Genomic DNA, 17226 nt, shown 5'->3' with positions numbered 1-17226 from the left:
TGCACATAATGTTTATAAACGTTATTTCCCATGCAAGAAGCCCATGGTTTGTCAACAGCCCCATAATGGCAATCAGGTTTCTCCATAGCTTTTTACTGTTGAGGCTTATGAATCTTCTGAGAGTCTCCTCTTCCTATAGCTTCATGGTTTTCTTATACTGAAACACTAGTTTCACCTTAAATTCTATTATTTGATATGACTCCACCATAATTAAGAAAAAAGGAAGGCAAATTAACCATATAAGCATATGCCATACCAATAAGTGTGATACTAGCTTACACTGATAGGGAACAGAAAGCAACCCCTGCTGTTCAAAAGCTGCTGACTTGGAGATACAATGCTCATCCTCTTCACATTGTCAGATTGTAACTTTTATTCTTAGAAAATGTTTATTCATCTTATATTTGTGTAATCAGCTAGAGAAGGACTTAAGGTAGACAAGAGTGACATTTACATTTTTTTGAAAAGAAAAAAAATTTTAGAATAATATATGTGTCCACCTATATACTTAAAACCGAATGAGATGATGGTTTGCAAGTTACCTGGTGTGACAGCATTATTAGATTGAATCTTTTTTTCTCATTTTTGTGACATTTATTTTACCAGATTGCTGTGTGCTCATCTGGTACAATGAGTATGAAGTATTCCTATAGGATTTGTATTAATTAACTGAAAAATAGTGACTGTTCAGATACCATTACATCACAGATATCTACTATTTTAGTTAGTAGGGTGCTTTCACAGGGAATAAAAGAAAGCACTTTTAAACTGTAAAGCTTCCCCCCCCCCCCCCTTCAATATATGGGTAGGGTACTGATTAGAGTCAACTACCCCATTTAACACCACAGGTACCTTTCTGTTGATGAAGGATAGCCTTTTTAAATCAGAAGCACATCGCCATTTATAACCCTGGAGACATGAACTGTATCCACAAATCTTAATTCACAGGTGTGTGTATATTGTTAGCCACCATACCTAATATTCTTGAGAAGCATTTATCATCAAGAAATTAGTATCCGCTCTTCTTATACGCTTTAGTCCTAGGATGATGGAAATCCTGCGTGCAAATCTGATCTTGCTTTATTTCTGCCCTATAATTGGCTCCCTGAGGCAAACATACAATCATGGAAACTACAAAGACTAAGCAGGGTATCCAAATGCAGAGTCCTTCAAGTTACTTCTCCTCACCTCAGAAATTGAGGCTGATATAGGAGCCAAATTAGAAAAAATATATACATATATTGTTCTTACTTAGCTTCACTTCCATTCATATGTTTGAGCTACTTTGAGTTATTTCCATTATTTTGTTTTCAAGTGCACAGATCCAATTAAATACATTATCCAAGATAAAGTGCCAGTCACATCTCTTGTACATTTAGCCCCTCCTAAACGCTGCATAAACTATTTTAGTTATGAAGCCTCAACATTTTGGATTTTCTACCCACCTGAGTTTCAGCTGTTTGTTACAACATAAAAAGCCCTTTTCTATCCTTCATTTAATTCATCCAGCACTTTTTTCTATCTCCATTCAGTCTTTGACACTTCTTTACTTGCCTGAGCTGGATTTCTTCCTTTGAACTCATTCCCTTTCACAATTGTTGTCTTACTTGGACAACGAGCGGCTCTGAACGCAGCAGGCCTCACTCCTGCTCTGGCAGAGTATTGTGCCTGCTCCTCCAGGGAGATGCAACTCCTGCAAATGGGCTACACAAGTGTATTTCTCTGGTTTAACAAGGAAGCTTTTTTTTAAAATACACCAGTGCACCACCTGCGTATGCTGTAGTGCCTAATTGCCACCAGCCCATGCCTAGCATGGGGTAACATAACCCACCAGCTCCTTCCCCAGCAGTACTTGCTGCTGCCCTTAGGAGAGAGTCATTAGTTTGCCTCCCTGCTGGGAGGTCGTGCCTGGTCTGGGAGAAGGCTAGGCTGGGCTTAAAATGCCGTCTCTCCATGGGAGAGGGAAGAGTCTGGCTCCTCTTGCTGCCTTCTGCTGGGGGTGACAAACCCTGCTCTGGACCTGGGGGCAGCTCTGGGTGAGAAGTACTTATGAGGTCTTTCCCCCTCCCCACAAAATTAAGATAGAAGCTGTACCTCTGTAGCCAAACTCCAGTTTCAACTTCTGCCACATACAGCCTCTCCGCTGTTGGCATACAGCCCGTGTTGGTCAGGTTTTCAGACATGCGAGTTAAGCTTTGTCCAGCCGTTTCTCTTCTCCATTCAGGCTTCAAGTCAGATGCCGAGTGCTTGCTTTCACTTCCTTGGCCGCTGCGGGGTTCTTGCTTTTTCAAGCCCCAAATGGCAAAGGTGGCTGAGATACAAAATGCCCTAACAGCTGTACAGCCTTGCTGTTGTGCCCCAAGCCTGCCTTTGCCAACCCAAACCACGCTTGTGTCCTCTGCCTTCAAGGTGATTCAAGCTCACCTAGTTTCCTTGAGATAGGGGTGTGGTGAAAGCACACACACAACTCCAGACAGCTGAACTAACTCAGAGCCATTCAAAATCACAAGCTGGATTTGATTATGTGACTGTAAAACCAAAATCCACTTGCCTTTTTTAAACAGAAAAATGTCAATGCTCTTTTCAGCTCTTCCCACCCTTACGGGTCTGCAGCAGTTAGGGCAACTAAGCTTTTAATCACACTTTCAGCTGAACAAGTGTAACCTTCCCATAAAGCCTCACATTTTCTGTCAGACTGGTGACAGTGAACTGTGTAGCCAGTTTTCCAGCATTAGTAACTAATGGCAAGTCAGTAGCCAGAAGCTTCCCACCAGCGACAGACCCTGAGTTCCTTCTTTTGGGACGAATTATTGGCAATTGTGTAATCACCACAAATAGGAAACCTCCTCATGAACTTTATTTCTCTTCAGTTTTGTAAGCAGTTGGGATTCAGTTAAACAAGGTCAAACTGCAATCCAATAAATGCTTTCTATTCAAATTTGACAAGTTCATTATATTGCAACACTTTCCACTAGTAAAATGATCATTAAATACAGTGAATTTTAAACAAGATTAGTATAAAGCTAGTCCTTAAAACAGAAACCATCAGTAAAAGGATCCTATGCTACTAAAATTTGCAGACAACTACTTCTAACTGTCCAGAGCACAGACCTTGCATTTAAGCAGAATAAATGAAATAATAGATTTTTGAGCCTATGGAAACTTCAGTCTAATCTTAAAAAACTGAATGAACTAATTGAAAAATACCACAAGAAACTGAAGTTATTTACAGTCATGTGGTTAAACCACTAAACTCAAAATAAATACTCTTCAATCAATGAAAAAAGTACTACCATGCTTTCTGTGTGTGAAATGGAATGCTTTAAACTTAAGTGCCATTATCCAAATTAGATGAATATTCAAAATGCTACAATTTTTTTCCATCTCCACAATGTTCTGCCAATTGCATAATTTTTAGGTGTTGAAAGTACTTTTGAAACCATTCTAAATGTGCATTTGATGAAAAACACAGTTTTTTCTTTGTACAGCATTTTGATTTGAAGACTAATGAAAATTATTAGGCACAAATCAGCCAAGGGAAAAAAAATAATACATCACTTACTTACTTACAGAGCTCTTGCTTAAAAAAAAAAGGCAGGGGAATTTAGAATATATTTCTCACCTTATTACCAGATTACTTAACACTTCTAAATAGGGATGAAGATGGTACTGCTGGTTAAGAAGAGAGAAACAACTACTACTTCTTACATTTTTAAGAATATCTAAGTACTTGGAGAAGATGATTGGTTTATTTTAGAAACTACATTACACATGTGCATGTACTTGTATTTATTTGAATATAGTTCCAAATGTAAAAATGTTGGTTATTTTGCAGAATTATGTTTTATGTATTATCAGTCCCAAAATTTGGTTCCTTGTTGTATAAAAAAGGCCCCTCTATTAATGTATCTGTATTCCACAAGGACATTTAGTGACATTTGTTGGCCACTGACCTCTCCTATTTGCATGTCATTTCAGTTCTTTCCCACAGCACATTTTATAACAACAAGGAAGTGGTGAATAATCACATGGAAGGGTTGGGAGGCAACACTTAATTCCATTTTTAGTGAAGATACACATGGAAAGAAGTACATTTTACATGCTCTCTTTCTGCTTTTCTATTTTCTGAAACCCCAGCAATTATTGTTAAATTGTTGATTGGCAAACAGAATATAAATGTAAGAAAATAGGAAATCTCATTTTATATTGGAATCATCTGCCTCACACAAACTTATTAGGGGAGTTGTTTACCCCATGTACCTACATTACAGGTACACAGTTTGCTTATTGCTTTAAAGATCTACAAGAGTTAATAAAATTCAGAAGAGCATATCATCAGTAAATGTTATTCAAGATAAACACAGATACAGCCATCTTGTCTAAGCTTTCCAATTTCAGCCTGTTCGAGCCCAAATACCATTTTCATGACACTACAAGCTTAATGTTGAAATAACATATGGCACAATATTTTTTCCAGCAAAGATATGTTGACAGAAACGTATTACACAATAAAATCTGACCAACTGGAATGTTTGCCTTGAACTAGGTACAAACCTAGTTTGCTAACATCAGTCACAGAGCAAACCCAAGCATGTTTTCTGTCCCCATTTTTAATCTCAACTGTATCTGTACAGGACAGCAGAGGGCCTTGCCCACTCTGTAAAGTGGACGGAATTCGGCAATTAGCCTTGGTGGGTCAAAAAGCCCCGGCCCTGCAATTACTTAAGACATCAAGAAATTGGTGAGCTAAGGAGCACATAAGTACAATGCCAAAGAAACGCTGAATTGAGCAACGGAGTTAGTGAGGGTGATTAGCAAAATCTGTTCTTTTGTATTGGCAAAATATCAGCAACTCACAGGATTCTCGAAACGCAGGTCTTACTTGCAGGAAAAGTCCGTGTCCAATCCGAACCCATTGCTCCTGCTGCAGCCGTCAGTCGCAGAAGCACAGTCTCCCCTGTCCGTTACCTGCTGCTCGCAGCACTCGGACGTGCTCTGACTGAGGCAGACCTGTGTTTCACTTTGTTCAGTATCGCAGCTGGCACGACGCGTTTTCTCTGATCCCCCATCCTCCTGGGTACCCCTGTCGTCGCTCCCTGCTACCTCCTCTCCCAAGTCTATGACGCCAGCCTCCGCATCAGGCTTTCCTCTTGCCGACATTTGCGCTTCCAGGTTTCTCGTGTTCTCTGCAACCTCAAATTCCTGCTCCTCCTCTGCCATTTGCTTCTCCCTAGTGCTTAATTTAGCCTTCATGGATTTCTTCATTTGTTTGTTGTGCATGTCTTCCTTGGAGAACCTCCAGTGAAACTGCAAGCAAGAGATCCCAGTATTAAAGGTCATTTGAAACAAACTCAAGCGGACATTTCCTTTCCTGAATAAAAATGATTTGATTATTTAGTTTTAATTCAAAGGTTAGTTTCATCAAAAAGACCTAAGATTAAAAAAAAAAAAAGAAGTATGAGTAAATCAGATGGCTTAAGATCATTTGTGCCTACAAGTCTGTAGCTACTACATGCAGAAGAGAGGTTCTGTTACGTATCCTGCCTCTGCTATTTTACATGCTTAATAGGTTTCTTTCTAAAGGATGTTTCACCGCTGAGGTAATAACCCACAGCATCCTGGCAGACAATCTGCACTGTATGGAAAGCAAGAAAATGGAAAGCTGCACAAATGCAGGCAGAGGAAGCAATCCTACAGTATTATTCTAATTTTTTCATCAGGTTAGCAGAGAACTAATGAAGTCTGGCTGATACACATGCCCACATTCACCCACTGCTAAGGCAACAGTGCTAAAAGAGAAAATGTAGAAAGATCAGCTTGTTTGTTCTGATGTTTGGATAGAAAATGTGTCATGTTGGCAACTTGCACAGTGCACATGTTCAAATACATTTTTTTAAGAAAGTTATCCAACTATTCTTTAGTGTGCAGAAAGGGATGTTGTCCTGTGTGACAGACTGTGTGAAGAGCCTCTGTGTGGAGCTGCTATAAAGTGGCTCCAAAGGCTTGTCTTATCCAGAAGCCCATAGTTTGCAGGGGACCAGCATCGGCAAGGTGAAACCAGCATTTTGAAACCTTCACAAACCTTTCAAAGCCAGTCTGGAGGCTGAAAAGCAGCAAATGTATCATCTGATCTGCTTGTGTTAAACCATAAATATGTCAAAGAAGCCACAAGTGATTTTAGATTATGATGTTTTTAAGGACTTAATATTTAAAATAGAGTGATATAGACTACAACAAACTCTAAAATATTCTGAGCAATTTGTATAAAAGCTTTTTGAGGAGAAAGCATGAAGCTGCCTCTTGCAGCACTCACCACAAGACTTACCACAACCGCCATTTCAGGGGAGCTGTTTTAACTACTATTAAAAAAAAGAGAGAACCAGCAGTATCTTGAAATACTGACACAATAGGTATAACATACGTAAGTTTGACAAATACGCCATTAAATTATCTGCTTCATTGGTCAAAAAAATAAATTGACTTTCCCAAGAAAAGCTAGAGCATGCTCCAAGCCATCAGTGAGCCATCTTAAATAAGTTTAATAAGTACTTGGGAAAGTGCACAAAATTTCATCAGTGGTATCCAAGCTGATGCAAACTCAGTGATAGGTTTAGGAGGAAATGCTTGGTACTTTCCACACTGCATTAATCATCTCATCTGGACATGCAGGAAATTCAGCTGTGGTCCAGAAGCCTTTTTTTCCAGTGCAACCAAGTCTGTGCCAAAATTGCTCAAGAGAAAGATATGTTCATAAATTTTTGATTTAGCTATCTATTCCTTAATCAAAGAGGCCACTCAAAACCTATTAGATTAAGTTTGTTACATTGCAATGATGGAGCAACGCTCTTTCCTTCTGCTAGACAGAACTTAATGTAAAAAAAAAAAAAAAAATCCCACTAATATGTAGAAACTGGCTTTCACAAGATTCTTGTTTTTATTTAGAGGAAGATAACTTTCCCCTTTCTCTAATTTTAAAAATATTTAAGTGAAAGATGATATCTCAATTTTACAGCTCAGCTGTTTAAAATTCAGACCCCTGAATATTTCCCTCTGATTTTCAGAAGTGCTGAACACCCACAACTCCTCTTTAATTCAAAGCTCTCTTTGATAGAAGGTAAGATCAGGGCCCTGAATGTAATGAGGAGACTCTGTGTGTGTCTGCATGTGCATGCATACATATATATGTATACATATACAGGTGTACACATTGTATCTCACAAAAATGTATACAGCTAGTTTCTCCTGAAATAAGCATCATATTGGTATAAAGTCAATGAACATGACTACCTCATCACTGGCTGGAAACTGCAATAATAATACTTCTGTCTTATAAAAAAGCAAAAGAAATTTTACAACTCCTTGCATGTTTTCTTTTCTGCTTATCTGGCTAACATGAGCAGCAGTTGGTTGGAACTCATTGATAGGATGGATCAGTTTCCAGCACTACAATTTCCTTTTAATCTTATCAATGTATTTCCCTTCCCCAAGTTTTTATCTATAACCGTTTTAAACATGCTGTATTAAAAGTTACTAAACGCCCAGACCAATAGATCTGAGAACCTGTGATGCTGTATGTGCAGAATAGTCAGTAACTTAACCAAATGCTAGGGTTGGCATCTTTTAAGTGACTTATAACAACCATTTACAGTTGTTGAAGAAGTCTTATAAACCTTTACATAACTATAATCAATATGCCTCGTTTTTCTTGAGCTTTGGACCAAAAATGCAGCTCCAACACCTTGCACAAGTCCAGCCTCTGCAGGGCTTTTTTTTGGGACCTTTTTCCATACTTCACTTGCCTTTCTGATCATTCCCGTGCATACTGAAAGGGCAAGGCAAATTCAGACGTGATGGGAAGCTCAGCACTTTCCCATTTTCAGTTTAAACAGTCCTTGTATTTCCTCCGCAGCCATACAGCACGACAGGTTTGGGCTGCGGTTCCCACAACTACGCATTTAAGCAGGGAGATGGGAATACAGACCTGCATCCCCACACATGGGCCAGGGACTGTCAGCTGCCTTCCCAGCTAACTTAGCTAGGTGCAGACACTCTTTTGGTTAAATTCTAGCAGAATTCATTAACATTCAAGCAATAGCTAGAAACACCAGCAAAGATCAGGCTTGCACTGTGCTAGGCTTCATCTACACGTGTAGCTAGAAAGAGATCACAGTCTAAATGTAAAAGACAGGCAACGGGCGAGAGACAACAGTGCTGTTTCCACCTTGCAGGCAGTGAATACGGGCAGAGGATTTTAGGTCACATACGAAGGTTTAGGGCAGAGCTGCAAAGATAAATCTATGTCTCTTCTGCTGACACGAGTTCAGCAGAGACTGAAATATAACAACTTCCACGTCACTTGAGCATGTTCTGTTTCTTTCGTTTGAACCATTCAATTCATTGTGTCTTGCTACTGTTTTGCCAAGCTCCTGTATCACAGAAATGTTGAACAGGCCATTTTTACTTCCTTGGGAAATCATTTAAAATATTAAAATACTGCCAACAAAAAACAAAGCAGGTAGACAAGGTTATTTACCTTAGATTCCTTCTTCTTTGCTTTCTGGGGCAAAGAAGGTCTCTGAAGAAAAACAATTTGCTTAGTGGATAAATTCCCCTCCCTGAAAAGAAACAAATGCAGACTCCTGAGAATGATTAAATCCACATGCAGTCATTCAAAGCCCCAAATCCATCTCAGTCATTTATTTCTACAGGTCAAAGAAGAATAAAATGAACAGTGACCTCAACACTGCCTGTCCCCAGTGTCTTTAAGCAGCCTGGTATTTTGAGGGGGAAAAATCAGCTATTTATCCTGACAGATCTAAAATACACAGGTCAGCCTGCGACGCATTTTTGCTGAATGTTTTAGCATTAGTGTGTAAACACAGAATAAACCGTTTCAAACAAAGAGCGAGAAACCTTAGCTCCACGGTGCACGTGCGTAGCACAGGCTCGGTGGCCGAGGTGCGTTTGCTCCCTGCAGGGCACAGAGCTGCCACGGGCTGCGTGAGCCCCAGCGCAGCAGAGCAAGGCAGGAGGCACCAGCAAATGCCGCCAGCACGGAGACTGGGGGCCCTTCTGCACTGTCAACCCAGCCCGTGTCACTGATGTTATAAATGGGCTATGGAAGGCCACGAGCGGGAGGGAAAGATATGCACCTTTAAGAGACTGGCCTTATAAACCAGAATGATGATTTTCCATTCACTGCTATATTGAGACATATATGAAAAACCTGAATACTGGTTTTCCCCCAGCTCAGATGGCCTTTCTGCATTTTGCATTTTTATGGGCAGCATCAGTCTTCCCCTAGATCTCTTGGAGAATGAGGCACATTTTTATTTTTTTAAGATAAAAAATCAGGACTGATTATATTAATGTATATATAAATATATTCCTGACCAAAGAAATAACCAGCCCACACACAGCGCGCCGGCCCCGGGTGCCGGGGCGCCTGGTGCTGCGGAGCAGGGACACGGCATGGAGCAGCGCGGTGCTGGTGGCTGTGGCAGCGCCCGCCTACCTGGTGGTCTTCACGACGGGGGTGGGAAGCACGCAGGTGAGCTGCCAGCCGTAGGCCGCCAGCGAGTTCAGCAGTGGCATGTAATCCGTCTGCACCTCAGCTCCCTTGGGAAAGGAAGGAAAAACCAGCAATTAGCATTATCGCTCGGCGTGTGACATTCAGTTTGACTTAAAAAAGAAAAAAGAAAAAAAAGAAAAAAAGGAAGAAAAAAACGTATGTGGGTTTTCTGGCAGGGAGAGAGGCGTTTTTGCACTGAAGTGGGTTGTTTTGTATGTTCAGCTAAGCAGGAAGGAAAACACTGAAAAACACGAGACAAAAGACTTGATCAGCCGTTCATCCCAAACTGTTGACCTGGTTTGTTTAAAACAGTAAACATGGTTTTTTGGTTTTTTTTTTATACTGCCTGAATCCTGCCTCCCTATAGTTCCATATCGATATAGCTTTAGGTGACCCCAGACCTAAATAGGACTAAACCTTTCCACTTTATCAGCGCTCCCCTGCACAAAGTGACCCCGGCAACTTCCAGTGGGACTAAATAGCAGAAGCAAAAAACAACTATCTATCTATCTCCTTCCAAGCAAAAAGATATTTGAGTAGTTAAAAAAAAAAAAGGCAACATTGCCTAGTCCGGATTCTGCATTTGTCTAGGCGAGAGTAAATTCGGTGCTCAGCTTAATCAGGTTACTCCACGGTGGTGGCTCAAGGGCAAAACGGGCAGCAATAGCAGAGAGAAGATAAGTACAGGTCTAGTACAGGTCTGTTCCTTCCATCACCCACAAACACATAAGCATCGCCTCCTTGCTATTCTGAATCAGGAAATCTGTGGGCGAGACCAAAAACTGTTGTCTTTCAGCATAGAAATCTGGCATCAGCCATAGATTTTATACAGAAGAGCCTTGCTAATTCTCTCCCTGCTCTACAGCAAACCCTGTAATTCTCTCATAAAGAACAACTGGTGATTTCAACAGATTGCTCCAGCGAGGTAGCTAATTGCCAAGACTTCCACTAATTTAACAAATACATACCAGAGCACATTTACTAGTTTTTAATTTTAATAAATACAAAGTGGGCAAATGGTAACTACTAGTCTCTACAAACATAACTATATACGTACCATTAGAATAACAATTATATTTGCCAAAAAGCCCAGGCATTTACACAGGTTTTATGAGCATGCACGTTATTTTAATTGCCTATTCTCAAAACTGGGTGAGGTACAATAGTTTTCCCAGTAAATGTTAATCAGGGCAGTTCCAAAAAATCCACTTATTCTGAGTAACAGTCATTTGATCAGAATTAATTCAAATCTGGCTGTAGTATTTCAAAGTATTTTACTGATTTCCAATCTCAACTATTCTTTTCTTCTAATGAGAGTAATTTAGGTCACTTGATATCTTCTAACTGGATGATTGCCTGATTATATGTATTAAAAAACTGATCTTCACTGCAAATGCAAATAGCTCAAAGAGCTGTATCACTCCTGTTAAAAAGGAAACTATTTGGAAAAATCTCCCCCAGAAAGTGCATGCAAGAGCTCACTAACTAACCTTGCTTCTGATTTCTGTATAGACACTTTCAGGGGCTTATTGAGATACGGTTGCTTTACAACATCACCATGTACAGACCAGTATTACTCATAGAGGAGGGAGATGCCCTGCAAGAGGAGAGCAGTACTGAGTGGCCTCTGATGCATTCCCTCTGAAGCTGTCAGGGCTCCTCACAAAGCCATGATTGTGGTAGGTTCAGAGTCTCCACAGATCCCCATTTCCCTCCTTGCCTTTCCCACCCTTTCCTTGCTGTAAGATGGGTATTTCCTCCCTCTTTCCAGTTCTTAGACGAGCATCCAAGGGTAATGCCAAGAGGATGACACATCTAGATGCCTTTAGCAGCTAATGTCTCAAGAAAACAGATGAATAACATGCTGAGATTTATCAAATTGGTCAATAATGCCTTCTACGTTTAAAAGTGCTCCAAAAATAAAGATGAAAATATGCAACATTAGGAATATTAAGAATGGCATCTGCCATCGCAACCCTGCCACAAGGTGCTGGGAAGGACCCACAAAAGCATCTGACCAAAACGTTCTCTCTGTCAAACAGTGTTTGTAGGGGAAAAAACAGAAGCAGCTCACTCATACCCAGAGCGTGAGCATAGCAGGTCAGGAAAGACAGGCATAGCAAACCTTGTTTGTGCCCCAAGCAACATCTCATGTTGCAAAGAGGATTTCTATTTCAAACTCATTGCCTGAGGTTGGTGATTACCAAGGAGAACCTTCTCGTTACATCAGGATAAAAAACGAACATCAAAAATCAGAGTGATGTTATGGTGATGAGGGAGGACATCTATAGCACACACAGCTCATTTAGCTGCTGCAGAAGCCAAATTGTTCCAGGGACACGCTGTCACTCCTACCACAGTCCACGGTCCCCGCAGGCTGTGGGCGGCAAGACAGGGCTGGCTTTGGACCTGTCTGACTTGTCAGCTTTAAGCATCATCTGCAGCAGATGATGCTGTATTTCACCATCCCAATGGTGCAGAATGGAAAAGAGCAGGTGCAAATGCAGTTATTTGAAACCAAATTTAAGATTAAAGTAAATTAAGCTTCAAGAAAATCAAAAAAAAATCTGGAAAGGGAAAAAAAATCTCCTGAAAGAGTGCTGCAAAGTTGTAGGGTGACTTCTTATTTTCTGTATGTACTGCTACCCGACACCGCGATCTGCGTGTTGGCCTGTTTGGAGGAAGAAAGCACATACATCATGCAGAGGTCCACACCTCCTCCAAGCGCCCCATGCTCTTTGACAAGCTCTGATTGACTTTGCCCACGGCTTCTGCAGAGTCAGACGCGGCACCGCTTCCCTGCCCTGGGGGACAAACTGCTCCAAATAACTAGCTGTGCTTGAAGGTGGCAGACAAGAAAAAGGACTTGCTCCTGAATAAACGGGTGGAATTCATGTGGGCTTCAAGCTCCTCGCCTCCAAATATAGGTAATTGCAGCTTTAAGACCATGGAAAATTAATTATCTCTCCCCATCCAGAGTCATCACTAGTAATCCTATCCCACCACTGGAATTTGTGTTGCAGCAGGAGGCACAGCTGTACAGACCTTCAGGACAGTTAGGCAGAGAACTGGTGTCATATTAAATGCTTTCCAAAGCAAAAATACATCTAAACAAACAATACACTGGGGGCTGGGTGGGAAGGAAAGGAGTCATTTTGTGTTTATTTTATATTTAATACAGGAGACCATTAGAATTATTTTATCTATTATTATTTGAGACAATGGAAATATAATTTCAAACATACAGTTTCACAAGATGAAACTGCAATGCTCTTTCTAGCTAACAAATCAGGATTTGAAAATCAGTAGGAGTAGAAAGTACATGCCAGATCTCTGCTGAAAAAGAAGTGTTCAAATAATAACGTGTATCAAACTGGGAGACATTTCATTCAGTGAAAGGGTGGAAAATTTTAATTAACTTGCTTCCCACTCTCCTGTGGATGATAAGTAATCTCTGATCACACCTTGAGTGTCAAGAAGCCAGAGCATATTGAGCTAGTCTTTTTCCTTGACTTGTATCACATGAAAAGAATTCATTTTATTTATAGTTTTACTGTTTGTTTTCAACATTTTCTTCTCTCACAGTAGCTTTAACTCATTAGAAAAACCTAAAAAATATGATTAAAAAAGGATAAAGATAATATCTAGGGCAAGCCACACAAACAAGTGCATTAACAATTTTTCTTTTCTTTTTTTCCCCCCACTGCAGCAATTTTAACCACAGCGAGATAATAAACACGGCAGTTACTAAGCTCTTGTGAGACAGAAAAAAGTTCTTTAGAAATCATTCCTTCCTGGGCTAAGTGAGTGTGATTTAGCTACAAGGCAGCTATGGATTGTCTCCATTTAATATTTTCTTCCAAGGTGGATCAAAGAATAGAAGATGGAGAATCCCATTAAAGAAGTCTTAATAAAACCTCTAAGGGCAAATCCTAACAGACTGTGTACTAAGATCTAGGTACAGATGGCAAAGAGGATGGGAATTAAAAAACACAGACACTTTACAAGCACAACCTACTGCTCACGGGGGAAAATGGACAGTACTGGTCTACAAGTCTCCACCACCACCGAAGTCACAATTTTTTTCCTAGTTCATTGAAGGGAGAAAGAAGAAGTGGTGAAGGCAAGACTTTCACCCTGAACCTCTTGAAAAAGAGGGAAAAGAAAAAGAGAGAAATTAAATGCATACGGGCTGTATGAGAATGAGCTGGTAAAAGCTGCTGCAAATGTTTTGTGTTTGCAGTAATATACAGAAGACAAGGAGAACAAATACATGCTCTAAATTTGTGCATGATTCTTCTGTTCCGTTTTAGGACTTCTTCCATAATCATTTCTGTTAATTATATGACATTATCGATCCATTAAAAATGTTTATTGTAAGCAAAAGAGAAGTTTCACAAGTGTTACAGTAACAGAAGGTGGACCATGCTCCTCTAGTATTGACCTTCCCCTAAATTTTAATATATAACCCTAAAAAGCTTGTTAGCACACACTCACTGAGAAACCCACTAGCTTGATAACAGATCCGTGTGGGAGGACTCCTGTGCGCTCAGAAACAACCAGCAGCTTTTGACGGCAGATGGGTCACTGGCATAGATTAGCTACCAGATCGGGACCTTAGTGAAAAGTTAAACCCAACTAAAAAAAAAAAAAAAAAGAATAAATAAATCCACAGCCAGGGTTTTGCTCATTATTCTGCATACGTTTAATTTAGCTTTTTTATGATTACTCAATATACGTGAGTTCATGCTCTGTGGAATATTTTTGAGAACACAATAAGGCTGTAAGACTATACTGGGTAGCATTCAGTTAGGACAGTTTTTCTGAGAACTCTGGAGATTCAAATGTGTCCAAATGCCACAATTTCAAGACACATGTATGCTGCCAAGTAGCATTCACATCTGTCTACATGGCAGGGTTAAAATAAAAAAAAACAAAAAAAATACCCAGTGCTCACAACGCCCACTTCTCTCAGTGACTTTTGTGGATGCAAATCTTACTTCCTGGCATATGCATAAAGTGGAAAAAAATTCTGAGTGCTCCTGATACTGCCTGCACCTGCAAAACAAGCACATTTGTGCAGGGATACAGTTTTGGTTTTAGCAAAGCATAGGATAGGCACCAAAAGCTCCACAGGGTGAACATACTGACGCAGTGCATCCTCCACAAAGGAAGCATGGAAGCACCTTATAAAATATGTTAAACTTAATATTGCACAGGGAACACCCACATGACAATTCCACATACCTGGCCACAGAGCACAAGAAATAAATATGATCTAGCAATCAGTGCATTTTTTTGAATAACCAAATAAAAATATTTTAAATAAAATATTCTTTTAATAAAAGCATTTTTAGTTTCCCAATTCCTCCAACACTTGTGCACTGTATCTTTTGCTGAGTATTGAATTCACGGCTTGCCCATCAACTGTTTTTCGAAAAAAACCATAGAAAAATGCTATCTGAGAACCTGTATGATCCAGGGTGCCTTACCACTCTGATTTGTGCCCTTTTTGGTTCTCTCTAAAGTGTGGAAGAGGCCTGAGATGCTTTTTCTCAGCTTGTTCTTAAATGGAAAGTTCAGATCTGATATGCTCATTTTCTTCCTGAAAGGCTTTATGGGTGAATGGAGAATGAATTCTTATCTGTGATCCTGTCACAAACCTAAGCAAACCGTGACAGATAAGAAGTGATTTTTTTACTCAGATTGTTTTAAATCCTGTGCTTTTCTGGTTGCTTAGTTCGAGTGCCCTTTGCTCGCATGGAAGAAATATTTGCTTTGTTAGACTATCAGTGCTTCAAGCTCCACAAGCAAGTATCAGAAAAGTTCCAAATTCATACTGCTAGATTTTATTACTAAATTTATCAGCAAAATCGAAGAAAGAATAGCCTGTGCATTTTAATCCTATGTAGTGCATATGTCTACTGAGTTCAGTAGACAAACATACACATATATATACTGCTTTCTTACCTAACATAAAAGTAAGAAACCAGCATTATAAAAGCCTGTTTAGACAACAGCCTCCTGTAGGTTTTTTCAGCTTTTCTTAAAAAGCAACAAGGGGCAAAATATTAAATATTATGCGCAGACAAGAGATGCCCTTTGAGTGGTAGAGAGGGTCACTCACAGAACTGCATTTCGTGCCCATCACCATCAGCTCCTTTGCTGACCTGGTCATGTCCCTCTCCTTTGGCTGGGGACAACAGAATGTAGCTTAATTGACATATGATCTAAATCAGATTTACAGACAAATTAAACCCTCATTTCCAGTGATTTTTTTTAAAAGGTTTACATTAAGACAACTCGTAATCTAGGCTTAGCAGAGATCATTTTTTAAATCTTTTGATATGCTGCACTGTAAGAGGTTTACCGTGTCTACAGCTGATACTGACCCCAACCCATTCTGCCAGGGAAACAACAACTTTGTGACATATTTGAGATTTTAATTCATGTCACTACACCAAAGACATAGCATAGCAGAAAACAAAAAAGTAATGAACCACCAGTTAAAGATGTTCAACAAGAAAATACCTGTAAATTAAGGAACAGTATTTTCAGCTATCTTCAGAGAAGACTCAGAGTAAGAACAATGCAGAAATCTAAAATAAATGTCAAGGCACTCAACTTTACTGACAATATTAGCTATTTTGTCATGGGTAGTGGGTGACAGACTAGAGTTAGGGAGAGCGAAATCAGGCAGGCTTTGATTAATCAGAGCTGTCTACCCACATTTGCCTACACAAGCAGAATTAAAACCATCAAAGAAGTTTTAATGCTAGATCTCACAGGCCATAGTGGAAATAATGTGCCCTGACATTTTTAGAGCTAAAGTCATAGGGATGAGAGCAGCATTTTGTCAGTAGAAGTCCTCTGGTCATTTGCAGAGGATGCCACAGCTCCACTTTGCCTGAGAAGAAGGAGTTAAGCTTCTGGGAGTGATGACATCCTGTGGGTTGCCTGGTGGGACCCCATATGGTGACAGCTGCAAGCTTTACGTCCTCACAGACTGACATTTTACACACATACCCAGCGCATCGCAGCTTTCAGTGTGTCTTCTCTATTAGCCTTAGCAATTAAAAAGGCAGCACTTTCTCTGCTAAGAGGTGTGCCAAGCCCTCTCTTCTGCCTTCATGATTAACCACTAAAACATCACCTTTTCATTCAGAAAGGTTCTGTTGTTTATTTTTTATTATCAGTGGCACTGATACATGGTATATGTCTGTCTTTTTCTTTTGTCGTGGCTGGGATTCTTTTCATTTGTTTGTCTCTTCTTCTTAATTGGGAAACGGCACAATAAATTTACATTCAGCGCAGACCACATCTGAACAAGACTATAGCTCATCCAGATAATCAAATCTGATACAAATTTAAAACAGGGATCCATTATACAAATTCATTCCGTGATGTCCATCAGTGCTTCTTCCACTACTTTGGTGCAAACAAAAACATACAAACAGGACAGACAACTGGAAAAGGTTAATCTAGATCACAGCTTAGCCTATATGAAAAAAATGAGAAAGTCCAGATTAGTGAGACATTCCAGTGCTCCAAAATTATCTCTGTGATAATGCTTTGAATTAACCCCTCATAGAAAGAAAGCACTTACTGGCTTTAGGACATGATCTGTCATCACTGAACTCAGTCTCCTTCTTTAT

The 17226-nt window shown here is 39.9% G+C and overlaps 1 protein-coding gene across 6 annotated transcripts in view; it reads right to left on the bottom strand.

Annotated features, from left to right (window-relative positions):
* Positions 1-2840: 2840 nt before the first annotated feature.
* The window catches only part of RFTN1 (raftlin, lipid raft linker 1), a 98275-nt gene continuing 83889 nt past the window's right edge, over positions 2841-17226 (bottom strand). For all 6 annotated transcript variants that reach the window (XM_067291530.1, XM_067291526.1, XM_067291531.1 and 3 more), the window contains 3 exons: positions 9515-9618; positions 8534-8615; positions 2841-5307 (listed from right to left, as the gene is read on the bottom strand). In XM_067291530.1, coding sequence (XP_067147631.1) covers positions 4879-5307; positions 8534-8615; positions 9515-9618 — 615 coding nt within the window. In that variant the 3' untranslated portion in view covers positions 2841-4878. The remainder of the gene's footprint in view (positions 5308-8533; positions 8616-9514; positions 9619-17226) is intronic.

Source organism: Apteryx mantelli, chromosome 2, assembly GCF_036417845.1.
Source record: "Apteryx mantelli isolate bAptMan1 chromosome 2, bAptMan1.hap1, whole genome shotgun sequence".
Lineage (NCBI taxonomy): Eukaryota > Metazoa > Chordata > Aves > Apterygiformes > Apterygidae > Apteryx > Apteryx mantelli.
This window is presented reverse-complemented; position numbering and strand designations above follow the sequence as displayed.